The following is a 26,281-nucleotide window of genomic DNA, read 5'->3' as shown; positions in this document are numbered from 1 at the left end:
CTTGAGCTCCAGCCGCATTTCTCACCTCTGATCCTCTATACACTTTCTCTGGTGTCCCCCGTCCCCCCCCCCCCCATGGTTTCTCTGTGTAGCTCTGGCTGTCCTGGAGGGTTACACAGAGAAACCCTGTGTGTTTGGTTGGCCTCCAACTCACAGAGATTTGCCTGTCTCTGCCTACTGAGTGCCGAAAGGTGTGCACCACCACCTCCCGGCCCTGTCCCTGATTTCCAAGGGGAGCCGCATCTTCATCTTGTTGGTCTTTGTTAGACTTCCGTTGTCCCTCCTCTGCCCTTTCATGTCGATGCCCAGATGGATCTGTCATACCCTGATGATACTGAATTGTCCTTTTTTAGCAACCATGTATAGTCTTTACATTTTTTAATGTAGTGTTTAAATTCTGCTCATAGTGGATATTAAAATGAAGGCTGGTAAATCCCTCGGTACCTGTTAACTACTAATCTTAGTCTAAGAACAGCCAGGACAGAATGAATTACCAATACTCTAGACTTAGGGCTCGGCTCGCTCTCCTTACCATGCATACTGTGTAGCTCCCCCCCCTTTTTTTTTTTTAAAAAGTGACTCTAAGGGTCACTGAATAAAAAGATTTATTGTTGCTGGACAGTGGTGACACATGTCTATAATCCCATCACTTGGGAGACAGAAGCAGGCAAATCTATGTGAATTTGACGCCAGCCTGGTCTACAGAGCGAGTTCCATGACAGCCAGAGCTACAGAGAGAAACCCTGTTTCAGGGTAGCGGGGAGGGGATACGCATGCACGTGCACACATACAAAATCCTTAATACTTGATTATTGTTGATTTTGAGTTTTCTAAAGTGGTATTTCAGGTATACAGAATAGAGAATATTGCAAAGCTTCATGTTCCTATGCTTTTTCTAGTTTTGTCATTTTTCAATATTTTGCCATATTTTCTAAAGCTCATTTTTTAACCCGCTGAGTAGCAAGTCCTTTTTAGACATGGTAGTGGAGACAAAGCACAGAAATTCCTTGCCTCTGATTTTACCTACTTAATGGCCACCATACTTGTGTTACACTTTAAGTCCCTGCCTGTTCATTGCAGAGGAGGTTTGTCCCTTGTGGTATCAGGGCATCAGACTTGTTGGAGGCTGTGTGCGCTCTGTGATTGGGGTGTGTGAGGAGACAGGTCTTTGCTGCTGGTCTCTGAACTTGTTCAGTGAGTCCTAACCATCGTGTCTCCTGGAGTCACTGTTGTTTACTCTCACCTTTTCCTGCAGGCCTCTATTCAGAGAAGGAAAAAGCCTGCTTCACAGAAGAAGCGACGGTTTAAGACACATAATGAACATTTGGCTGGAGTGCTGAAGGATTATTCGGACATTACCCCTGGCAAATAGGGAACATTTTTATCCTCGAGCAAGGTTACAGATACAGTCAAGATCTTTCGTGATGCTTGGGATCTGAAGACTTTCTGCCTTCCCATCTGCTCCTCGGGACTGAGAGGAGCATCAGTTTACAGAACAGGAGCAGATTACCAAACCCAGCTATTGTCACCCAGCAGGCTAGTGGGAACGGTTCCTATTAACTACTGGGTTGGTTGGTTTTATTTTTCTAGAAAGACACTTAGCATGGCATGCAGGTGTCTTTGCTATTTATCTTGATTTTTAGATGGTTCTTGATTCCATGCTTTCTCTATTGCTTTAGAACAGGTTGGCAGGTAGTGCTGAATGCAATATTTCTTTATTCCAAGAGAAAATATTTATAATAAAAGTTTGTTTGTAGGAGGATCTTTAAGAAGTTAGGAAATTCAGTTTGCCTCTCTTAATTTGTGAAAATAGCAGGGAACAGCCAGTCACTGATTGCTAGGGTGGGCATTTGGGCATGAATGTCTCAGAGTGGAGTCAGTACTGCTGGCAAGTGTGTGGATTTCCTCTTTGGAACACAGGGTATGACTCTGGTGAATAAGCTAAGCAATAAAATTACACTAAACATAATTGTTAATGCTTTCTTTAAAAAGGCTAAATAAGTATTTAGTAAGCTGGATTCATGATTTGCTACTATCTTTAACAAGGATGAGGAGACTCTTCTTGCCAGCCTGAACTTGAGCTTCACCGTAGCCCAGCTCTCCGGTGGCTATCCTGGCCATTCTGGTGGAGGGACCCTTTGTCACCTGTTAGTGGTCCAGTTCAGTGAGAGCCATTATTATCAAGCATGTGTGAGTTTTTAGGATTTTCACTTGTAAAGAAGGCATTTTCTTGCCTGTCCTTTGCTATGACTTGCCCCGCTCCTTTGAGTTGATTATCACAGATTTTCTCTCTCCCATTGGAATGGTATTGTTGGAATATAAAAACCAAGTTTAATATTCTCAAACAAGGTGCAACAGTAACCCAAAGCATGGGGCTTCTGATGAATAAGTCTTATATCCATCTCATGTCATCTTACCTCCGAACTCCAAAATATGGTCTAAGAAGATGTCATACTGTGGTTCCCATGTAATTAGAATATAAGAGATTTGCCATCTTGCTTTGTGTTTGAAGGTTTCTGCTAGTAAGAGTATGGTGTCAAGGTAGTAAATTAGAACTTCTAATTTCCCCGTAAATTAGAACTCACTTATCTCCCAGCAGATGCCTCCGTTTGCAAACCATGTTCTCAAAGCCACATTACGGGGAGGTCTGCAAGTGCAAGACTGTCTCATAGGCCTCATCTGACGTTATAAGGAGGCAGACTTCAGGCCTCCTGGACAGGTAGGTGCTCAGATACATGTTTTACTGCCAGGCCTGCGTCCTACTCACCTCTAGCTAAGCCTGCTCTCGTTTGTGCTTTAGGTAGGTACTGGTCTGATAATTGATCTTAATTTCTTACCTCTCTTCACAGAAATGAAGAAATTGAAATCTAGAAAAATAAAGTATCTTGCTAGTTACTAAACTTATAAATTCTATAATTTTGTTTCATTCATTTGCATTGTCTTGCAAGTATTGTTCCCTTTGGCCTATAGCCTGTGTATTCTCTCTGCTGAGGTCCTGGGATAGCATCTGGGGGTGATATGGGTAGCAGACAGCCCTGTGGGAACCCTGAGAGTCTGGTTGTGTTCCGTGACTAATAAAAAAGCACGGGCTCTGGCAGCAGTTCTGGGTGACTGAAGACTCCTCCAGCAGTTCCAAATGGAAGTCTTGATCTCACCTCTGCCAGTTGCTGCCAGATCTGCTGCTATTTAGAAGCAAGTGGGAATGGGCACGGTTGGGAGAGTTAAAAGGCTGAGACAGTCCTCTGTGCATCTGCTCTATAATTCATCACAGTCAGAAGCTTTTAGGGGCTAGTTAAGAGAAGTGTAGTTGAGCGTAGACAGAGTAAAAAGTGAACCTCTAGCTGCTGCTGTCACAGCCTGTAAATGTGGTCTGGTGATGGGCGGACCCAGGGGATGCAGAAACACTCGATACTGGTTGATTTGAGTGCTCAGGGAAAGGCAATGTAGGAACTTCAGTTCCAGTTCTTCTGGGGAGCCTGCGAGTGTGCAGCCCAGGATTTCTCTTGTGAGCTTTTTTGAAATCAGAAGAGTGGAAGCATGTTCTGACTGTGGGCACTCAAGGGACAAGTACATTTGTATTTATGGACTTTATTATTCTTGTAACAGCAGTTATCTGAGACATAGAAGATGAAACTTGGTGTCCCCTTTTCTTTCTAACTATTGCTTTACTTTGAAATGATTTGTTTTGTGAAGGGTTGGGGTTTTCTGGGGTTTGGCTAGAGTCTAGTGCTGTGCCTAGGGACATTGTTGTCTTTGGAACTGCATGTAGGGTGGTTGTTTCCCAGTGGGTGTGTCCTGAGAGGTCAGTAGATGTTCACGAGAGGAGAGGACCAGTGGGGACTTGGAAACCCTCAGACTATGTGGAGTGCTGGCTCTGGCCCGTCTGGTGAATTTGGGGAGAGCATGCTGTGGAAAGACAAATTGGAATAGGTCCTGACTTTGTGGCACTGCCTCTCTTTTGGCTGTAGAGCTAAAGCACGGTTTTCTTCATAAAAGAAAGAAATACATGTGTCTGGACCATGACTGTACCACCTTAACCGTGTCTAACCTTGGGAACTGAGTGTGATCTGGCATGGTTAACATTCGCATGGGGGAAGTAAGTCTCTCTTGAGCAGATAGACAAAAAGGCCCCCTGGAAGTATAGGCTGCAGTGTGGGTTTGGTAGTTGGTTAGTCCATTCCTATGACCTCATGCTTTCAGGACTGGTGAAAGGCCAGTGACTTTCACCTTGCCAGAACACTGCATGTACACAGATCTGGGTTCAATCCCTAGAAACGAAGCAAAAATAATAAGGATGTCAACGTGATAACTGGCCAGGCGCTGGTGGCACAGGGAGGCAGGCGGATCTCTGTGAGTTCAAGACCAGCCTGGTCTAAAAGAGCTAGTTCCAGGATGGGCTCCAAAGCTACAGAGAAACCCTGTCTTCAAAAACCAATAAAAAGGACCAGTATTTTAGAGAATGTCACTAGTCACTGACATCTTCTAGCCTTCCAAGAATGTAAATGGTTTTGTCATAGAGAATATTAATACTAGTTTAAAAGCTGAAGAGGGAGAGCATTGTTTATGCTCGTAAACCAGGGGAAAGCGCTAGTTTCAGTGGACAGTTAGTTGTCAGTGTTGGCTATGCGTAGCTCAGGTAATGCTTGCAGCCCTGTCTCAGCGTTTCGGGTGCCAGGACCTGCACCACCGCGTCTTGCCCCTGGTGGGATGGGGCAGCCCCAGTTGCGGTCTCGTGAAGTAAGGGGCAGATATGCAAACACTCGGAGCAGTAAATCTGGAGCACAGAAGTGATGAACTAGAGGTGTTCTCATTTGGAAATTTAGGATCCACAATACTCATTTTATGTTGAAATTTAGTGGGGGCATTTAATTCTAGATGCTAGTGTTTTATAGTCTTGTGTTCCTGGGAAGAGTCCATTTTGCTGCTACCATTCTTTTGAAGCCTGTACAATTAGTGAACGAACAAACCAGTGTACCTTTTTCCTATTCCCAAGTTACCGGTTCCCAAAGACCCTGCATTCCTTTCTGCTCAATATAGTGACAGATGATAGTCCAGAGGAAAGTTAATGAAGTGGGTAGACTGCTTGCTTGGTCAGTGGGAGTTTCTCAAGGGCTTGCACCGGCTTGGGACACACAGCTACTCAGTGCATCTCAAGGCCTATTGTGGAAAATGCTTACAGAAGCGACTGTTTAAGGGCGGGGCTAGGTTGAAGTATGATACTCCATCAGTGCCAGCTGTGTGGTAGTCTCTGGTGCCTTAGAGTTGGAACCTCACAGGGAGGCTGAAGACAAAGCCACGCGGTTAGTGTGCTCTATAGAGCAACCTCAGGCATACTGCAAGAGCTGGAGGGTGGCTGTGGAAGCTACACTAGTCTCCAGGAGGGCCAGATGATCAGAAAGCAGTTAGTATGCCTGGTTTGGATGGATGGTCTCTGGAAAAATAAGCCATGAGCTGAAAATATCCGTGCCGAAGACTGAAGGTCACCAGTGACTGTTATGTGGTAAGAACAGCTCGGAGGTGAGATGGGCTGGATGCAACTCAGCTGCTGTAGCATCCTTGTGATCTCTACACTGGGAAGGGAGACAAGGGGAGATCAGAAGTTTGGGGTCATCCTTGGCTACACAGCAAGTTTAATGTAAGCCTGGGATCCACAAGACCTGGGAGGGGGGCAAATCGTGGGAGTGTATAGAATACTGATATCTTGGTTGAATCAGCCACCATATTTTTCTAGATTTTGAACTTTTTTGTTTAGAAAAATGATTGTTTTTTGTTCGTTCGTTGTGTGTGTGGCTGCCTGAAGATGATGTTGTATCCCATGGGTGGACCTCAAGTTACTGCTGTGAACCACTAGGTGTAGGGGCTGGGCACCTAACTTCAGACTTCTGCAAGAGCAGCAAGCTCTCCAACCTATGAGCCACTTATCCCTAACAGAATCTGACACTCCCCCTTCCCCCGACAGACAGTATCTCACTGTGTAGCTCTGGCTGGCCTGGAACTCACTATGCAGACCAGGCTGGCTTGAACCTGACATCTGTGTGCCTCTTGGGATTTAGGGCACATGCCACTCACTGTGCCTGGCAGAATCTTAGGTGAGAGTGGACGGTGCCAACTGAGCTGAGTTAAAGGTACTCAGGTGTGTGGAGCCCTGGGTGGCAGGTGGGTATGCTGTAGTTACCTGACTCCCACTCTGAATCATGCCTAGTTCTGCCACTGCCTGGAAATAGAAATCTCTGCATTGTTGGGCGTGATTGGTTGATGTTGTGAATAAGTTCCCAGACGATCATGTAATAGCTGGAATAAACTTTATTATTTTATTAAAAACGACAATAGAAAAGTACCTTTACACAGTTTATAAAAGCATAGTCAGTGGTGAAGCGGCTCTTCTTACAGCAAGTAGTCTCGGAGCCAAGTGGCACGGAGGGCTTGAGCAGTTCCTGGACACTAGTGTGGCTGTCTGAAGTCCCCAGCTGCTGCCTGCCCCCTTCCTCTAGTTTCTAGTGAAAAGCCCTTACTCCAGGCCTTAGTGTTTTTTTCCTTTTTCTCTTTTTAATAACCTATAAAAACTTGACATTCTTGTTTCTAATGAAAAATAATGAACCCCCCCCACCAATGATATATCCATTAAAACATGACGTTGTCAACACAAGTAGATCAATAACAAAGATACAAAGACTGTGATTATGTCTAGCTATACCAGCAGCTGGAAATTCTCTGAGGTCAATATAGTATTACACATGGCTCTTGTCTGAGGAGCAGGAGAAGCTGCCCTGTCACCACCTCTGGAAATGTGTCAGAACACAACACAAGGCTAGCTTTGGGCTCTGAAGAAGTCTTGAAGCAAGGGTAACCGCATTCATTGCAAATGACCATGGTCACATGTCCCACCTAGTGCTCAGTAGGAAGAGCAAACAGTATTCTGTAGAACATGATTGACGGTTGCCAGACTTTAGAACACCACCAGCTCAGGTCGGCCAATACGTTGCAGAATCACTTGAGATGTGATGCCCATTCTTGCCAAGGTAGCTGTGTGGGGAACCTGCTTCTCCTGAGGCTGTATTGGCCTCAGAGGTCCAAACCAAGGTCCCTCCACTTAGTGGGGTGGACTTTATCTTTCCACTGGGAAAGTGAGAACAGTTTATGGAAGATGAGTGATATATTAGGTCCCACGCTCTGAGGGTGCTATCATAAATGGTAATATAATAAATACAAGTATAAAATGGCAATACCTTACTTGGCACAGTTTGTATTGTTGCAGCCGTAGCCATGGTTTTCAGATGGTACGCTGTGCTCAGGAGACATTACCTAAGTAGTAATTATTGCCCAGTTGTGAACACTGTGATGGGAGATGCTCCTGGGGGCTTTGATTGTCTTGCAGAGCTCACTTCTACACCATGTTACTAACTGGGCAGGCAGATGGAGTCCACACATTCACAACACAACTGTGGAAATTTTGATGCTATTCAGAGACATGCCTTAAACATGCAGCTTATTTTAGAAGAAAAACAAGATAAATGTCATTAAAAAGCATTCAAAAATCAAGTGCAAAAGTGATCTAACCTAGTGTAAGAACTCCTCCCTCCATTCACAAATGCCTGCTAGAAAATACTAGCTGTCTTGGCTTTACTGTTGTCTGTGGTCCACCTGAGTATGTCTCCAAACTGTACAGAAACATCAGACCATGCATTCACAAATAACACGTATTTCTTAAAATTATACAGTGTAAAAGAGTAAAACACATTTTATTATATATTTTTTTTTCTTTGAGGAAGATAGATGTGTGATAGAGGCTGTGGCAAAGTCTTGAAGGGATCAAAACTGGGCAAGGCGTTTTCAAACCTGAAACAGAAAGAAAACGTGTTGGAAAGCAACCTCGCCAATGGTGTACATCGCTCTCGCTGAGCTTCTCCGAGACAGGTAGTGTAAGCAGACGCATGGATAAAGACTTCAAACTGGGCACTGGAGCCTGAGGCAGGAGGATCAGCTGGGGTTCCAGGCCAGCCTGGGCTACAGAGAACTCTGTCTGGAGAAAAGCAAAGGACCCGGCCAGATGGTTCGGTGGGGTAAGCACATTAATTGTCAGGTCTCATGATCTGAATCAGTGCTGGGGACTCCCGTGGTAGAGAGAATAGGTTCCTGCAAGTGTCACCTCACCTCTCTCCACATGCACTGAAGTGTGCAAAATAAAAGCCCCTTCTTTCCTAAACTTTGAAACACATGCTCATGTATTGTGCTTTGTGGTAGAATCAGCTCTTTGAGAAGAGCTTGGTTTTTTGTAGCCCAGGATATTCAAACTCCCAGTCCTTCCATCTCACAAATGCTAGGTATGTGCTGCCACTGAGTAACTCCAACTTGGGTTCTGGACTACACTCTCCAGAGCTCCGCAGTACTGTCCAGGATGCACTGTAAGCCCATTTTTGTTGTCATTCACTTTATATTCTCCAACTCCCATATTTTCTCACTGATAGGTTAGACTCGTGTTGTCAAACACAGAAAAAGTATACATACAAGCAGACTAGGATTCTGTACAGAGAAAGGCTTACGTAATAATGGCCTACAAGTTTTGAGATCCAAATACAATGGCTGTGTACCTGTGGAGCTTGGAAAGGCACCAGTGAGAAAGTGCACTGTGCCTTCCAGAGCAGGAACGGACCTGCAGGCCTGCGCTGGGACAATAACGCTCTTCTGTCTCGGCAGCTGCTTCCTGTAAAAAGCTGTAGGAACACTGTAGCCTTTCAGTGACCACTGCCTTCTCTGTCCTCTGGCAGCAGCACTCAGAATGTTTGTCTAGCAGGGATAACAGCTAAAGCTCCTTTAGGAACCTCTCACTTTCTGTCTCTTCTTACACTTAGTACTACTGTGATGCTCGAGTCGGGAGAACCCGAATGTGTCCATCTCTAGGTGGGCATGGTGGTGCATGCTTTTCATCCCAGAAGCATGGAGTCGACATGCCAGTTCTGGCTAGTCAGGACTACACTGCCAGACCCTGTTTCAAACCAGTCACCAGAAACACTTGCAAAAAGTACCTATCTTTTCTGTTAAACCCTGATTTCTGATGTCTACCTGGGAGTGGGTAGGGCCCAGAGTTCCCACAGGCTAGGCATGCACTGGGTGGGAGGAGTGGGAACCGGGGGCAGAAGAGGACAGATGGAGTTACGTTTTAGGTGACAGCACCAGAGATTCCTTGTGAGCCTCTGGCCTTGTGGCCTGACTCACTTCCTCACATCACTGACGTGCCAAAGGAGCTACAGCTGAAGCACACTTGTCTCAGGAGGCTCCTGCCTTGCCTTGCTCCCCACAGAGCAGATGTCACGGGGGAATGAAAGCGGTTCACAGAAACTTTCCACCATCTACAAGTTCTGCCGCCTCCTGACCTTGAGTACAGTCCATCAAACCCAGACTGTCCTGCAGGGTTCCTCACAGGACACAGCTGGGCTCTGGACTAGGTCTGTGCAGCTCCTCCTGGCTCAGACACGGCCATCTTGGGAAGGCAGCAAGACTAGCAACTGTGATGCTGCTTTCAGAGACCCTGAGAAAGGATCGGGAGGACGGGCAGGCTGCAGAGAGCAGGTTAGCCTTGTGGCTCTGCCTGGCAGGGGAGGTAGGCTCAGCTCTTGAACAGGAATCCACAATAGCCTTAGCTGTTCCAGTCCGAGCTGTTACCATCAGTGTCTGGGCCTGCTCTGTGGCCTTGGGCAGCTCTGTCCTGGGATCATCTTCTTCCCACCAACCCTGAGTAGCAGAAGACGATTCATCTCATATTTCTTCACTGGCTCCCACTCCCTAGGCTCCTTAGTACAACCTTCAAGTCTCGGTCTGGCTGTATTTTCCCCCTTCCTTTCCTAACCCCACTTAGTTACAAAAACTCTTATCTTTGAAAACTCATTTTTCCTAGGTCTAATCCAGAAGGGCTTTGTAGGGAGAAGTCCCTACAGAACTAGGCAGGAATTATGCTGGATGTTACTTTCTTCCCCAAGGAGCTAGCAGGGCACAGCAAAATGTTCCTTCATTTAGACACTTGGGCCCTTGTTTTAACAAGGTTGACCTGCCAGGCAGGGTCTGCACTGGAGGTCCAGCCTGGGCTACACACCAGCTCTGAGGCACCCTTCTGTGGGAAGCTAATCCCTCTGGGGCGGGGTGAATAAACCCCAGATTCTGGCTTTGTACCACTCTCCTTTCCCTCCTGCACACAGGGTCTTTGGAAGTTGGGAAAGAAGAGGGGGCAGAACCTATATAGTTTCCTGAGCTTTCCAGAACCTACCCTGGAGATGTAATTCTCACATGGGAAAAGAATGTATCCACACTGCCATCTATGTCCCAGACTGAACACAAGGTCAAAATGCAGCTATTTCAGTCCTTGTAAACAAGGAAGAGGTTTAGCTCGGAACGGAGTTCAAACCCTGGAATGTGTTAACAAGGACGTTTAAACAGAATCCAAAGGCATCCGGGAACACAAAGCACCATGGAGGGACAGTGGGCTGGGTGACGAGGGGCAGATTCTTTTCACAAGAGCCCTTTGGGAAAGGGGATCCAGAACAACATGTAAGTGGTGTCTCAAAAACCAGAACAAAAACAGCTGGTGTTGTGGCTCTGTGTCAGCCTGACAGACACCCTGAAAGTTATCCTGACTTCCCTGTGTCCTCTGCTCGTGCATGAACACTACAGTTTCAAAAGCAGCAGCAGCAGCAGCCTGCCAGAGCTCCTTGTGTGGAGTAAGCTGCAGCTGGACACAAGGGAGACTGGCCGGACATCTGGCCGCACATACAACCGTAGGCCGTTGACTCCAGCTGGCCCTGCTGTGTAAGCTCACTAGGACACCTGGGGGGGAACAACCACCTGGGCTGCGTTGCTGAGCTACACCCTACGTGGCCAGGCACCAGGTAAATTTTCTCCCAAACGAATTAACTGTTTTGGTCACCTATCTGCATAAGCTTGACCTAAAAACTGTTAGTGATTTCCCTCAAAACTTCATGTCCAGTATTCCTCTGCTACCCCGATTCCGTCAGACAAACTAATTTTTATACCTTTCAACTTAATCAGTACTAATGTAAAGTGAATATTTAAAACATGTAAAGTGTTTAGTCCTCTGCAGAGACCTGTCTCCAGGTACCCTCCCTCCTCGCTCAGGTGTGCCTCTGTCTGGCAAGGATGCCTTAGACTGGCGACAAGAACAGCCACCACCCTTCCACCCGTCTGTAAGCCATGGTGGTCCCGGGACCTGCAGAGCTATACACTGTCAGTGACATGGCCCTCCGTGCCTGCTTCATGGCCCCACCTGACCCACCTTTCTGAGCATTCCAGGGGCATCTGAAACTCTAGTCCTGAGCCCCTTGTCACTTCCTGCTCTTTTATTATTAGGGCTTTCTGGTCCTGGATATATCACCCGCTTCTGACACTGGGCTAGTGGACCTTGGACAACTAATATTTTGGTTGCTTTACTGCATTTAAAAACTATCTGACACGGGGGGAGTTCAGTGGGACAGCGCTTGTCCAACATGCACAGGGGCCTGGCTTTTACCCCCCAGTACTACAACAACAAACAGCGTGAGTGCCCATAAACTGACCTTTAAATCACTCTAGAGAAAGGAAAATCCTTCAAAACCAAACCCACGAAGATCAAGACTATCGTGGGCACTACTGCTGAGGACAGTGACAAAGGGACCAGATTACAAGGCCATACAGCTCATGGGACGTCAGCTGCACCACAGAGCGTATCATGTATGGTGCCTAGGACAGCTTTGTGCTACTGTAGGAAACCAACTTGAGTGGGGGAATGTACATTCTGCTAGCGGCTCGCTCCGGTCCTATGAGGTGCTGATCTCAGCGTGAAATTGCTCATGCCCCCGAAATGCTGTACTGACCTCCTTGGTTGGCTGCTGCATCTCAGTCCTAGGCAGCAACATTGCCCTCTTTCTGACTCATTTTTTTTTTATAGGCCCATCATAAGGAATGAAATTTGTCTCCTTATTTGGGCTGAGGCATGAAGTGTCCCGGGTATTCTGTTACCCAAAGCCAAGCTCCGCAACATCACTGGGAGCTGCCGTCTGAGGTGGCTGCGAGCAGGCCATCCCAGGTGGTGTATATTGTAATTTCCTTTACAGACTCTACCTAGGGTCAGGCTTGGTGGTACACACCTGTAACCTCAGTTCTTGGCAGGCCGAGGAAGGAACCCAAGCTCCATACCAGCCTGAGCAACCCTGATGACTAAGATTCTGATAGCTACTACTGACTGAGAAGAGAGCCCAAAAAAGCCCCGGGACACAAAGAACCCCTGGAGAATCCACATTCGCCAATTTCAGCAGAGGCTCAAAACATGTCCCCCAGTAGAGAAATGGCTTCATTATCCTTAATGTAATTGGAGAGTTAAGAGGGGAACACGCTCACTATATCTTATTTCCAACAAACTGCTGATTTTTCAAATGACGGCTTGGGAGCTGAAGGGGAGGGAAATGCATTTTATGAAATTTCCTTAGGTTGTAGTGCTCCTATCGAAAATGGAGCCAGCTTTACTTCAGCTCTGTTGTCAGGCATGATGGCACATGATCTTCCCAGCACTAGAAAGGCTGAGGCAGGAGAACCAAGGCTGAGGCTAGCCTGGGCTACATAGTAAGGTACTATTTCAAAACAAATAGCACCACTAAGAAGCCAAACTGCTGGTTACTAGCATCCTGGCTGCCCTGAAGTGGCTTGTCAGACAACTGGACTGGTAGTATGCAGATGCCATAGGCCCATGCAGACAGAGGCTGTGGTTCCAGGAGATGCTGGTGCCCATCCTGCCCACACTGGTTGCCACCTGGCTTTGGCACTCACCAGCAAAGCTCCAGTTTTGCAGAACAGCTGGATGACAGTCGCCACCAGTGAAGATCGCATTAATACCCACAAGACAGATTGCAGCCGCCATCACACACCCGAGACCTGGGTGGACAGAGAGAGCTGTTAACTGCGCATGGCAACCTTCTCTGTGGTCCTCATGCTGCCCGCCTGGGGCCAGGAAGACCAGCCTGCTCTGCTGGGGCTGCCGAGCCCAGCTGCCACTGCGGGATGACCTCGCAAGTAGCCCAGAATGCAGGCGGGAACGTGGTCTGGGGACTTGGAACAGTGTGACAGACTACTGGGCCAGAGGCAAGGGCACTCAGAAGTCACTACAGAGACATTTAAAGAGGGGCAGGTATGAGTCTGGTTTCATAGTAAAAGCTGGGCTATTTGAGGGAGGAAACTACCTAAACTCCCCCACCTTTTGTCACACTCCCATAGTGACCAAGGGTGCCCCGCCCCCCAAGGCTGGCTGGCAATAGCAGCCCTAGGGTGCCCCCAGAGGCCCCTGGGCACATTCCAAGCCCATCTACTTTTATTTGGCCATGGGACAAGAAGAAGGATCCGAACAGTCACATTCTCCAGATAAGGTACACTGGGTCTGCAGGGAAAGAGCTGGTCTGCCGGACACCTTCGCCGGCTGAGCGTCCTACACAGCATTAAAAGACGCCCCCCCTCACCGCGCCCGGCAATTCCTAGCAGACTTCAAGCTCTCCACTGTACTCACCCCATCTGACCTATTATGGTCATTTTATTACTCCATTACCCTCCTCCTCAGTAAGCTATAGTTGCTCACTGAATATTTACTGCTACAAGTTCAAATGTGATCCTGATAAAGTAGAAACAGGAAGGGCAAGTCAGTCACAAGAACTTCCCTGGCTTCTGTGGCTATTGCAATACAGGGCACAACACTGGTCTCTTCTAAGGAGCGAGCAGGAGTGATTGCTGGAGCCACAGCGGCCGTCTGGGCCTACAGGAGGACGTGGTCTTAAAGACAGGCAGACTAGGCTGTTCCTCCCAAGGAAGCTGGAGGCATAAACAGCTAAAAATCCTGCCGTTTTAGCTCCCGTTATCTCCTCTAACCCGGCAAGGCTGTGACAGCGCATGCCTGCAATTTCTATGCCGTGGTTGAAGGCCAAACGAATCTCATGAGTTTTTAAGAGTATTATCTCATCCCACACCAGTCCCCAAGCTCTGTAGAAGACTTGTTTAGCTGTATTTGGATGTCCCACAAGCAAGGCCGTCACTGTGTTACTTGTAAGGAGCGACAGAAAACGTGTTCTCTGTTCTTGGTGGAGCTGGAAAATTGTTAATTTTCCAAACATCATGTCTTTCAAACACTATCATAGTTCTCTGTCCCATGGCTGGATCATCACCAAACGCTAGTGATGGGGTGATAACGTGCAGACAGACTAAACATCGCCCATGTCGACCATATGCCAACAGCGTCAGCACGCTCAGCCTCTGGCCCCTCTTCCAGGTCTTCCTCACACCACCAGTGAGCGCGAGCCCACACACCCTGCTCCACAGGCTGAGCCCGTTGTGTCCACAGGGCTCCTCCCATGGGAAGGTCGGACAAAGCAGGTACAACCCCCATGCACACAGAGTAAAAAGCTGGGTCAGTTTATACTTTGAGTTTAGTCATTTGTTTTATGCTCGCACTGAGAAACCAAAGGGGATAAACTAGAGATTTCTAAGGCTGCAAGGCATAGGGCTGCACACATGTAATCCTAATACTCAGAGGAGATCACGAGGCCAAGAGCAACCCGCTATATAAAAAAACCAAACCAACGGCCAAGGCCTCTTCTGGAGTAGTCCTGGGACTATGGAGATTAAAGGAGCGCACACGACAGTCTACGCACCAGATGTGATGCGGCAGGATGTCTGGCACCCTTAGTGCCTCACTCTCCGTGCCAGCACCTTCTTCTGCGGCATGGAGTTGCCCACCTGGCCAGCACTGCCTTTTCAGACATGCGCTTTGGTCGCCTCTGCTTCTATTAGCTCATCAGCACCGCTGTTCCCAAATCTGTTCATAGTCCCCCAAGCTGCACAGCTTGGGTCATAGCTGACTTGGGGAGGAGCTCGAGTGGTGGCTGCACACGCCTAGCTCCATGCGACAGTAACAGCACTGCGACCCAAGTTCCTTCTGGACGGTCTCCACATGACACACACCCCAGGCCACCACGGGCCTGGCCCATGTACAGCTCAGAGATGTCGCCCTGGTTCAGATCTTTCTGTGTGGTGATGGCGCAGTCCCTAGCCCTGCTCTGCCACCACCAGGCCTCTGACCAACAGCTACCATAGCGAGTCTGTGAAAAATCGTGATTTCAGGAAAAAATGTGAACACACGTGTGCAAAGTGTACAAAGTCTTTTCAACCAGAACACATATAACGGCTAAGAGATGCGCTTCTTCCTTTAAGCCTATATAAATAGCAAAACAAAATGAAACAGGAGAGACTTGGTGCCTCTGTCATTTGCCAGCTTGCCCACCAACCAATATCAGTGTCCCCAGAGCACCTACCAGATGGTAGAAGCCAGATGGCTTTCCTGCCACTCTGATTCCACTCCATGCATTCCTGTTGGGTGTAGCCCCGACCCAGGCCAGCAGCGCACTGGGAAACACTGACGTCCCATCACCACGAGGGCTCAGCAAGAGCAGTCAGTATTTGCATTAATGACCTACCCGTCGCTATCTGAGCCTGTGGGAACTCTCCTTTCTCCTCAGGAAGACAAGGCTAGCCCCATCACCCACCATCCTTCCTTTTTCCACGGGCGCTCACAAACATGTCACCTAAGCCACCACAGGCTTGTTCATAGCACATGGTACCTCTTCAGAGTCTCCAGTGGCCTAAAAAGTACTGAGCCTCAGCCTCAACCTTGGGAAAAGTGAGTATCCATTTCATGTGGCCAACTCTCAGAAGAGATTTAAGAGTCTATCACCGTCAGCATCAGCACACGGGCCAAGCACGCTGCATGAACATCTAACAGAACCCAAACCTGCCCTCCACCCACTTCCCTTCCAGGTTCACAGAGGGCTGAAGGATCTAGCTGAGGAGGTGACTGGGGAGCTGTTAACACTTAGAAAACTTCATTTCAGTCATACACCCCAGTTCCCGCCACATTACAGCTCAGAACTACAGTGCCCCTTGCTTAAGTCAAGACACCAGACTACAGAAGGCGTCTGTGCTTTTGTACCTGAATTTACAGACACTCTGAAATACAAGAAATACTTAATCAGATGGTTGTCCGAAGCAAAGTTAGGGCTAATCTGGCACAAAGATACCAATTTAGGACATTGTTTATAACCATACTTAGGGGTAGGCCCCATGACCAGGGGCTGGCCAACACTGAAACTCCAGGTGTTCCTGTAGAGTTTTTGTTGTCTACTGCTTTGTTGGTAGTTTGGCTTACATATTAGTTTCCAGTTTTTATGGGTTTCGTTTGTATGTGTATGTGTCTTCGTTTTTGGTGCCTTTTCTTTCTTTTTAAAAAATTCTGGTTTGGTTTTTGTTTGTTTGCTGATTTGTATTCTATTGGGTGGGGAGGTAGGAGGAGTTGGGGAGGGAAAACTGATCTGACTCTATTGTATAAAAATTATTTTTCAATAATTGAAAAAAAATGTATTTTTAAAAAGTGGGGGCTGGAGAGAGAGCCCAGTGGGTAAGAGCACTTGTTGCTCTTGTACAGGACTTGGGTTTGCTTCCCAGAACCCACGTGGTGGTTCAACCAACCTGTAACTCCAGTTCTGGGTGGTCAGATACCCTCTTCTGGGTTCTTTTGGCACTGTATGCACATGGTACACATACATACATGTAGGCAAAACCCCTCATACATGTAAAGAACAAATCTAAACCATAAAAAGATACTTTAAATAAGGCAAGACTTGGCAACAGCAGCACACTGCCTCCTATTTAAAAAAGAAATCTGCATTTGAGTGGGCCATGTGTCCGCCACAGTGGGAGGGGCTTTTGCCTAATGCTGAGAACAGGTGAACCAAGTCGTCAAATTTTCCGATGCCTGGTCTACAGACATGAGGACTGCTGACAATGCATGGGATGGGACGGGCGGGATCCTGGTCCCCGGAGAAGCCAAGTACTTACACAGCCTTCAGCAGAACTGTCGGGACTTCCAACCCTGAGAAGTAGCCTCGGAGGGAGGGAGCCAGCGCATCTGAAAAGACAGGAAGAGCGGTGAGCCGGGGGTCCCACCTCACTGTGGGTCCTCAGACCTCCTCACCACTCTGAGAGGGGTCCATTCACACTGGCCAGGGTGGGAATCCCTGCCCAGGACCTTCTGAGAAACATCACAGCAGCACCCCGAGAGACTTTCCATACCCCCAATGAGCATACCAGCTGAACTTACAGGGCAGCGCCCACTTCAGCTGGCATTGGGGTCCCGCCAACTACCCGTCCTTGTCAGAGCTAACGGGCATGAAGAGGCCCAGGATGGCCCTGTGGGTTCTTCCCTTCCATACTCTCTTAGAAATACCCGAGCTGGGGAAAGCGGCCTAATGGTTTAAGCAAAACACCAAGGGAGGGGCACTACATGACTCACTCCTCCCTGGCGGGAACTGAACTTTCTCCAGAGCCTGTTTTCTCAGGAAAAGGGTCGGCTTCCTGATGTGGTGGGATATCTGGAAGACCAGGCTGTGTTCACAGTGCCCTAGGGCCTATGCAAAGAGCTAAACCCAGATCAACAGCAGAGCTGTCTCTCCCAAGACAAGCTAACACCACCAGGCTGAGGGTGCCTTCTCCACCCAGCAGACCGCTCCGGGTCATGTCATACAAAAGGTCAACAACAAAAAAGGCATGAGCTTTGCGTTCTTAGATACCCGTACATCGACAACACCAGTTTTGTCTCTAACCCGTGGGGCACCTGTGGGCCAGCCTCTAAACACAAAACCAAGCTTAGCCTTGAGGGGCTAGAGAGGTTCAGCAGTTAAGAGCACTGGCTGTTCTTCCAGAAGTCCCGAGTTCAATTCCCAGCAACCACAGAGGTGGCTCACAACCATCTATAATAGAATCTGATGCCTTCACATGTTTTGGCACGAGGTATACATGCAGCACTCACACATAAAATATGAGTAAAATTTTCAAAAAATTAGCCTTGAATCCCCGATCTACTTCCAGAGAGCAGGGCTTACTCTACTTGCTCCTCTTTCATTAAGAGGGACGGCCTCCCACTGAGAGCAGTGAGCAATGGAAGATGCTGCTGGAAACAGAGAGGGGGATGCGAATGACAGCAACAAGGGGGCACTTGGGAAACGGTGACAGAACCTTGTCACACGGCAGGAGATTTGCTCAGGCTCAAACACCAAGACATAGCAGAAGCCATTTTGGCTAAGGTGGAGGTGCAATGGGCCAGAGGGAAATTAAAGACAACCCTAAGACTCCGCGGGCTTGGGGTTAGGGGAAATCTGCCCATTCCTCTTTCCCATGTGTAGGAAGCAACCAGTCCCAGAGTCCTGCTCAGGACGTAGAAGCAGGCTTCGCTGGATCCTGCTAACCTAACTCTAAGGGCTGAGAAACCAAGAAATCGGGTCCTGGGGAGAAGTTAGTTCTTGCACTTTTGCAAAAAGCAGTCCTTGGGGTTTCCAGCCAACTCAAGGACTCCCTGATAGTAGCCACACCCCTTGCTGTCAGTGTAGGACAGGAAGGCCACACTGGGGAACCACGCCTACTAGGCCCATGTGGCGGGGAGACTTCTGCTCTGACTGGGACATATGCGGCTCCAACAAAACTGAAGGAAACGCTGAGAAGGAGCTGTGAGCTGCTGGTGCATTGGCATCTACCTCAAGGTGTCCCTTGGGCTATCTGTATATGAGGTGTCCTCTGGGGACCATGTCAGATGTGATTTCCAGAAAGCAGAGACCTGCAGGCCCAAGGACCAAAAACCGCGGGGGTAAAGCCACGTTGCCTGAGAGGCCTCAGAGCTCCCAAGGGTCCTTGAAGAGAGGCCAATATCTTTGCCACCGTTCATGGCAGGAAGGGTTGAGGGATCAGAAACTTGTCCTTGAAGACAGACTAAAGACTCACACCTGAGTGTCTCCTCTAGGACCAAGGGAGCTAACAAAATCACGAGGAGAAAATGTAGGAAGGCGGGGGTGGGTGGGGTGGGTGTAAGGGGTTGGTGATGTGGGAAGGCTAGAGACAGGAGCGGAGGGGGGGGAGGGGCTGGAGACCAAAGAAACCAGTACCTACCCTTGGCTCCCGGCTCCATCATCTGTGTCCATTTGCTCTCTAAGCAGAGAGCAAAGTTGGCGCTGCCTTCCCAAGTCAGCTGGGAAGGGGCGGCCTAGGGGCCAGGGCCCTCAGGCAGGGCACGCTGGGAGCCTGAACCTAAAATGGTCCATGTGCACTGGGTCAGTGTGGAGCGGTGGTGGCAGCTGTGAGGCCTTGGTGTGAGGTGGGGACGTAGGGCCCTGAGGCCGACATGGGATGGTGTTCACTGAGAGGACACAGGAATGGCTGGTGGGGACAGTGGGCTGCAGGGCAGATGGCATGGGTCTGGGACTGGTGAGGGTGGCTGTGAAGAAAGAGGCCTCCTGGCCGTCTGTCTGCCGCTCTAGCCTCTCTAGCCGCCTCTGGTTCTGGAGTTCCCCCTCCCCACCCTCCACAGACACACACGTGCACACACACCCAAGATCACACGGTAGCTGACTGAGAAAGGATGGACTCCCAAGCTCCTCGCGTGCGGTGCACAGCTGGGACTCCAGAGAGTGCTTTCCAAAATGTGGCTCCTGCAGCATTCCAGATACCTGAGGCACCCCACCTTCCAGCAGGGGGCAGTGCCTGCAGGCCAAACTGAGCAGCTCCCTGTTCTCGTAACCAGAGAGAGGCAGAGTCCGAGGGGGCACAACCGGGAGTGTGGGCAGCTAGCCCAGGAGAACAAGCTGTTTCGTGCTGATCACTACACTGTTTGGAGGATGGCAAGAAGGTTCACCTTTACCCCCGCTTGGGCTGTTTGCTCTGCTGTAGCTTTTGGCCCCAGATCACTCCTGTCCAAGCCCTGGACAAGATGCTTCTGACTTCTCGTTACCACTGCTGGGACCAGAGGCTTCCCCAGACTTCCTCAAAGTAGCCCATGGAAGAAGAGCTGGCCTCAAGGATCATCCCGGTATTTCTGCCCCGTAGAAGCATGTACACATGTATACACACACACACACACACACACACACACACACACACACACACACACACACACACAAAATCTCTCTCCCCCCACAAGCTTACATACTGTTCTAGGGGTTTGATCTAACCTAATATTTAACTAACACTAACCCTGTGCCAGAAAGAAGTAAATGTTCAGCCTATCACAGACCGAGAAATCTGGAAAACGGAAATTTCTCTAAATCACATAGTTGTTAAGGGGGCGATGCACTGTCCTGGGGCCACACCATATGGATTCCACCACCCTCCATCAGGAATGCGGCTTTAGACACTTCTCACAGAAAGGCAACATTGCTACCATCCCAAGGGGTGACAGGTTAGAAAGGGGTAGCAGACACCTGGGAAGCAAATCACCTGGAAAAATAAAATACCATGCTAGAAAAGTGGTAAATACCCACAAGATACAGAAGCGAAGTCTGACACCATGCAGAATTTATGTTTCCAGCGATGATGCAAAGGACAGAAAGACCTGCCTCTGTCTCCAGGGTGGAGCTGTCCCCACTCGGTGCTCCATCCCTGGCACCCTGCAGGCTGAGTACCACAGGGCAGGGAGAACCATCATTTGCTTTGAGTCTCTTCTCTCTAGTGATGAGTCCCACTATCACTGTCCCCTTCAGATTCACGAGGAAGGCCTCCAGGGCACGGGGATCACTACGGTTAGTGGACATTCTTTCTGCTGACCACAGGGGCAAGTCCAGACCTGCAGTACCTCGGCCTCCACACTCACAACCTTTTAAAAATGCAGAGACTCTAGGGCCTAAATCGTTTACAACAAGCAGACCCTATGTGTTTGTTTATGAATCTATTCATGTGTACGTGTGTGAGGAAGGAGGGCAGCCAGGCAGAATTGGTTTGTTCCTTCCACCAAATGGCAGGAGTTGGGAACTGAACTCTGGTCATGAGGTCTGGTGGCAGGTGCCTTCACCTGCTGAAACATTTCACTTGCATTTCAAAATGCCCTCGGGCTGCTGGCACGGGCATGCTCAGATGGAGGCCCTGCCCTTGACGTAGATTCCCAGAAGCATGCCTAGAACAGTCTAGAAAGGTTATGTAGCACTGTCCGTTGGAGGAGAGCAACACTGTGTCCTTGGGTGGATTCAAGCGAACAGTGCATGACAGGTTCTGCTGGGATACGGGGACTCACTCCCTCAGTTTCCCAAGGTCACCTGGCCACAGAATCTTTTGATTCTGTGCCAGCTATTTATAACCATGAAGCTGAGAAATGCCAGCGTAGGCCCTCGCCAGTGGCGACGAGGCAGATCTAGGTGGCCAAGGTGCATTCAATGTGGCACCCAAACTTCTAGCTCAGGGCTGGTAAGTGGCTCTGTGGCTAAGATGCTTGCTGCCCAGACTGTTCACAGAGTTCCATTCCTGGGACCTGAGAACAGTGTGGCTTGGCTACAGGTAGGTCTATCATCTTCCTCGCCCCAACAGCTGGAAAAGGACCAAAGAAGAACATCCCGGCTGGAGCCAAGAGGTAGCTTTACATATAAATCCTAGCACTCGAGATGCTGAGGCAGGAGGATTGCTGCCAGGGTGAGGTCAGCCTCGACTCCATTGCAAACACTATCTCGAAATACCAAAAAGCTGGAGAAGACTGGTTCTTTAAAGGCTCCTAGGCAGGATAACAAGAGGGTCAGACATTGAAGTCTGAACCTCAAAACCAAGGATCATGAACACATACATCCTCAAAGAGCAGCCAGGCTGGGGACCAAGCACAAGCACTTGGGGCTAACTCTGACCTGGGCCTCAGCTCTTCCCATTTGGAGCACAAGTTTGGCTCTTGTTTCCAGACAGGCATTGAAAGGTGCTCTGATATCTCCAAGTTCACTGAGCCACTGTTCTAGTCCTGGGCACCCGAGCGTGTAATACCCTGCGTCAGATTCGGTCCACAGTGGCTGCTCGCCCTCCCTAGTTAATCTTGTCAGCCTGTTAATTTTTAACTATGTTTGCTAGCGAAGGCGAGGGCCATTAGGGGCCCCTGGGAGCTGAGCTCGGTGAGGCGCGCACAGCTCATGTACAATGCATGAAGCTTAAAGTTGGGGCGTCCCACTTTCTTATCCTGTCTCTGGGTTCTGGCTATCCCCCCTGGCAGGACAAACTCTGAATAAAACATGATACATTTGGAGTCAATTTTCCTCCTGCCCCCGTCACAACTGGTTTCCTTCAAAGGGAAAAAAGTTCACTTTCTCCTTTTCTGGAGCTGCTGTTAGATAATTACAAAGTTTCCTTTTGGCTCTGGGTTTCCAAAACTCCAGATTCACACACAGAATGGTACCCGGAAGCCTGTGCCTAGGGAAGCATCTAGAACCCATGGTGGACGGCCTGCTTGGCCCCACATGGAACCTCTCCATCCACACTACGAGCTCTGGGAAGTCTTGCCTACTCCTATACCCCAAAACCAAGTTCAGCACAGGTTTCTCTCTCCGGGTGCTATCCTGCTGGTCTGTTTTCTACAGGTTTCTCCCCGGCAGTGGAGCACTCGGGCGCTGCTGGCAACACCAGGCGACAAAGGGAAGGTGTGGCAAGGCTCCTTAGTAAGTCCTGTATGCCACACATTTTTGTAATCCTCCTCTCGAAATAACCTCATTCTTCTATTTACACAGAAGGAAATGGAAGGGCACTTGGCTATGAAAGAAACTTGCAGAAAACCTCAGCCTTAACAGAGTGAGTAGCAACTATCATTTAAAAAAAAAATCCTTTTTGTAGGGCTGGTGAAATGGTTTGGCAAAGAGTGCTTGCTTGCCCTGTAAGACTGAAAACCCAAGATCAAACCCTGGGGTTCACACAAAGGTGGAAAGAGAGAACCGATGGATTCCATGAAGTTGCCTCTCACTTCTGAGCGTGCACCACCCGTACATTTATCCAAACACACGAACTTCACAGACACACAAAAACCGTGAATAATTAAGAAGAACCATAAATCTGAGGACAGCCTGGGCCGAGTGAGGCCCTGTTTCAAAAACCAAACAACAAAATTACTGTTGCCTTTCGGGAGAGTTGTATTTTGAATTAGTGATCTTCCTGCCTCTCCATCCTAAATGCTGGGGGAATCACAGGCAAGAGCGACCATGTCCAGTTTGTGTTGCTGGAGATCGAACCCATGGCCTCCTGCATGGGAGCAGAGAACTCAACAACCAAGCTCTACCTCATCTCTCCTGCGTGGGTTGCTGAGAGTCCACTATTACACTGCTCCCAAGGAGGTGACTGCATCCAGAGAATTTAGAGGCACGGCTCACAGAGACTCAGGCCTTGGAAAACCCTGCAGGTGCATATACCCCAGAGTTTAGTTTCATATGGGGGTGGTGAGGACATGTTTAGGGAACCTAATGCTACAGGCATCAAAGGAACACAGCCCTGTTGTACCCACTGAAGGAGACCCCCTGAGCTCTTCTCCCGGAACCAGTGACGAAGAAGCGGATTTCTAGGGTGTTTTTTTTTTTTTTTTGGCGGGGGGAGATGGGGGCTCAAACCCTGAGATAGTGACAGGGTCACAAGAAGAGAGGGTGGCTGGTGTCTTAGCTAGGAACAGGATCCCTGGGTTCTGATCACAGCTCTAAAGTCTAGCTTTCCAACGTGCCAGACGTGACCTTGGAGTCAAGAGCCAGAACGTGTGAGGAGTGTGGGAAGGTTCCAGAACCCAGGGCTTCTCTTTCCTCTTCAGCAGCTTAACTGACAGAAGGTGGGAGCTGTGTGGATCAACAAGCACCATGCTGCTCTCTGGGTTTCCAGAGTCCTGGCACCCCCTCTGAGGAGAGGTCTTCTACAGGTGGGTGTGTCCTGCCTTGGCTGTGGGAGATGCTGTCACCGGGCCAACATCTACCTGTCTCTCCTGTCTGTCATCCAGCCCCTGGCTTTGGTGACCAGGGCTCTGCCCTCCCATCATGCCAGAGGGGAGGTTTCAACCACTACTTGCGGGCAGCTTGGGCTGAGTCCTAGGTTTCCTTCCTGCAGAAAGTTCAAGTTCAAATATTCCTTGAAATGGCCCCAGTAGAGTCTAAATTTGGAGGGGGGAGGGGCTTAAACAACTCAGTGGTGAAAAAGCTCGCCTAGAATGTTCTATCCCCTGTCCTACCTCCACAAAAAATAAAAAACAAATAAACAAAAAAAACCCCGAAACAAACAAACAAAACAGGCTGAAGAAAAACTAAAAAGCAACACAAAAAAATCCAAACAGCCAACATTTACTAAGTCACTATGATGTACCAGACATTACTAATGCTTTATAACTAAGAATTCTTAGCCCCATATTCCTGAAGCTCAGAGACACTGGAAATCAAGGTTGCACAGCTGCCAAATAATGCAGACTGATTGAGAATGAGTTCCTTCATCGGCCTGACTCCACATGTGTGTGCGCCCACATACACACACACCGTGCACATAAAAAAAAATGGAAAAAGAAAAAAGCTACGCCCCGCTGAGTAAATGCCCAGCTATACTAACAATGGGTACAAACTTGTAATGCCCACACTGCCTCTGGGTCCATCTGTCCCTTTGTGATCTCTACTGTGTTTGCCTGTGGCTCTTTTCCCACGGACAAGTTCTGAATTCTCCCAGCGTGTCATGGGGGTATCTCAAGGGGCACGCCCCAGGAAGTCTGTTCTAATTTTCAAAGTGCCTGTCCCTGTCCACGGATGAGGCTTCACTGCAGCGACTGGCAGCAGCAATGAGTGGGAGAGCACAGTGGCACAGGATAAAGAGTCCCCCGAAGTAGCAGCACGCGGGGCATTCTCAGCCCTATTTCCCTGAGAACTCTGGGGCTGCCTCTGGTTGGCATGGAGGCTCCACTTCTGCCCTGTGGTGAGACCAGAAGGTTTCATTTTCTGCCACAGCAGGATGAAGTCAGATCCAAAGGGCAAAGATGTGAACAGGTGGTGGTGGGAGGGACTGTGTGCTGCCTTTACCTTCCAGAAAAGGATGATGAAACCCACCCCTTCTAGCCAATGACGCACAGGACGCACATTTCAAACATCAGAGAGCTGGAGGGCAAACCAATGGTCATGTAAAAATGCTGATGTTGGAAACTGGACACTGGCTATGCTATAAAAACATTAAGGCATCACACGCTGTGCTGTTTTGCTACTTTATCCAATTTGGAGAGGGTGGGAGTTGAGAGAATACCTCACTAAAGCCCAGGCTGGCTAGCACTCTGCCTCCCAAGTGCTGGGGAGCATGGTACCATGAGATCCAAAACAACGGGTTCGATGACATACAAGTACCTTTAAACCAGAGCTGAGAACCATAGCTCATGACTAGACCTGAACTAGAAATGGGATCCAACTGGCTAATAATGGCAGCTCCCATTCCTTGGGTCTTCCCTTGGGACCAGAGCAGGCACAGGGAGCCTGTGTCCACTAGCTAGACATGGCAGCCTTGTTGGTGCTGATGCAAGAATTTCTGGTGGCCGATGACCTGTAGGCACGAGGATCTTCTGGCATGAAGCTTGGGGTGGGTTCGGAGCTCAAGATGGAAGCGGCATCGATGAGGGCCTGGCGCTGGGTGCAGTCTTCTAGGGTGCTCTCTCGGGGTCTGCTCCCGTGGAACACGCAACCTAGCTTCTACGGGCCAGCTTCTCACAAACCTCAGCCAGAGATTAGCTTGGCTTCACAACCGCAGCGTCATGAAAACAAAAACTCTGTAGTCTACTTGAGATCATTTTTTTTTTGCTCTGATTAAAATTTTTATTGAAATCTCTCAAATATCATCAAGAAATAGGTCTTTTTTTTTTTTTTGCAAAATAAGGGGGGCGGGGATCCTGCTAACAAATTCAACATGGGAGCTCCCTCTGCTGGTCTGCAGTAGGTTGATATGTGACAAACACATTCCCAGAGACAAATCTAATTTGCTGGAGAAGTGGACAAAAGACAGGTGTGTTGGGCTTTGCCTCTGGAGAGAAACACTAGAAGAAAAAAAAAAAATCCATGTCTCAAAACAAAGCACAACATTGTAAAAAATAAAAAAAGCAAAATTAGAAGACGCTCCAAAACACTCAAGTTTCCAAAACAAAACCCCAGTCACCTAGGAAGGGGCCCCCAACTCTGCTCCCCTCCAGTGAGGATTCTCAGAAGCCATCTTGGCCTCCGAAACCCTAAGCAGTCACTGGAGCGAGGCCTCACCAAACTTCTATTAAGAGGAAAAGTCTGTGGTGAGCGAGTACCTTGCTGTGTCAGTCAGCAAGGGAAGCAGGTGACAGACCTGCTCTAGAACCCGGGAGCCACTGTGACTTAGGCAGCTCCCCATTTCCTCGGGCCTGTTTCCTCAGCTGTGCAATAGGCTGGACCAGCTGTCTGCAAAGTTTCTA

General features: G+C 48.8%; 2 protein-coding genes across 15 annotated transcripts in view; one reads left to right on the top strand and one right to left on the bottom strand.

Moving 5' to 3' along the window:
• Gtf2e2 (general transcription factor IIE subunit 2) overlaps positions 1-1,969 on the top strand; it is a 50,588-nt gene extending 48,619 nt beyond the window's left edge. For both annotated transcript variants that reach the window (XM_085680798.1, XM_085680799.1), the window contains exon 8: positions 1,256-1,969. In XM_085680798.1, coding sequence (XP_085536924.1) covers positions 1,256-1,372 — 117 coding nt within the window. In that variant the 3' untranslated portion in view covers positions 1,373-1,969. The remainder of the gene's footprint in view (positions 1-1,255) is intronic.
• Positions 1,970-6,285: 4,316 nt separating this feature from the next.
• Positions 6,286-26,281, bottom strand: part of Rbpms (RNA binding protein, mRNA processing factor) — a 143,477-nt gene continuing 123,481 nt past the window's right edge. For 6 of the 13 annotated variants that reach the window (XM_087900751.1, XM_085680801.2, XM_085680802.2 and 3 more), the window contains 3 exons: positions 19,012-25,879; positions 16,912-16,981; positions 7,711-7,836 (listed from right to left, as the gene is read on the bottom strand). In XM_087900751.1, the coding sequence (XP_087756877.1) occupies positions 25,748-25,879 (132 nt within the window). In that variant the 3' untranslated portion in view covers positions 7,711-7,836; positions 16,912-16,981; positions 19,012-25,747. Of the gene's footprint in view, positions 7,837-12,807; positions 12,913-16,911; positions 16,982-19,011; positions 25,880-26,281 lie in introns of those variants that run through there. The other 7 variants (XM_048456564.3, XM_048456560.3, XM_048456563.3 and 4 more) reach the window with 4 other exon arrangements.

The sequence above is a fragment of the Myodes glareolus genome, chromosome 23 (assembly GCF_982192425.1).
Source record: "Myodes glareolus chromosome 23, mMyoGla1.1, whole genome shotgun sequence".
In the NCBI taxonomy this organism is placed as follows: domain Eukaryota; kingdom Metazoa; phylum Chordata; class Mammalia; order Rodentia; family Cricetidae; genus Myodes; species Myodes glareolus.
Note: the sequence above shows the minus strand (reverse complement) of the source record. Positions and strands in the feature narration are given on the sequence as shown.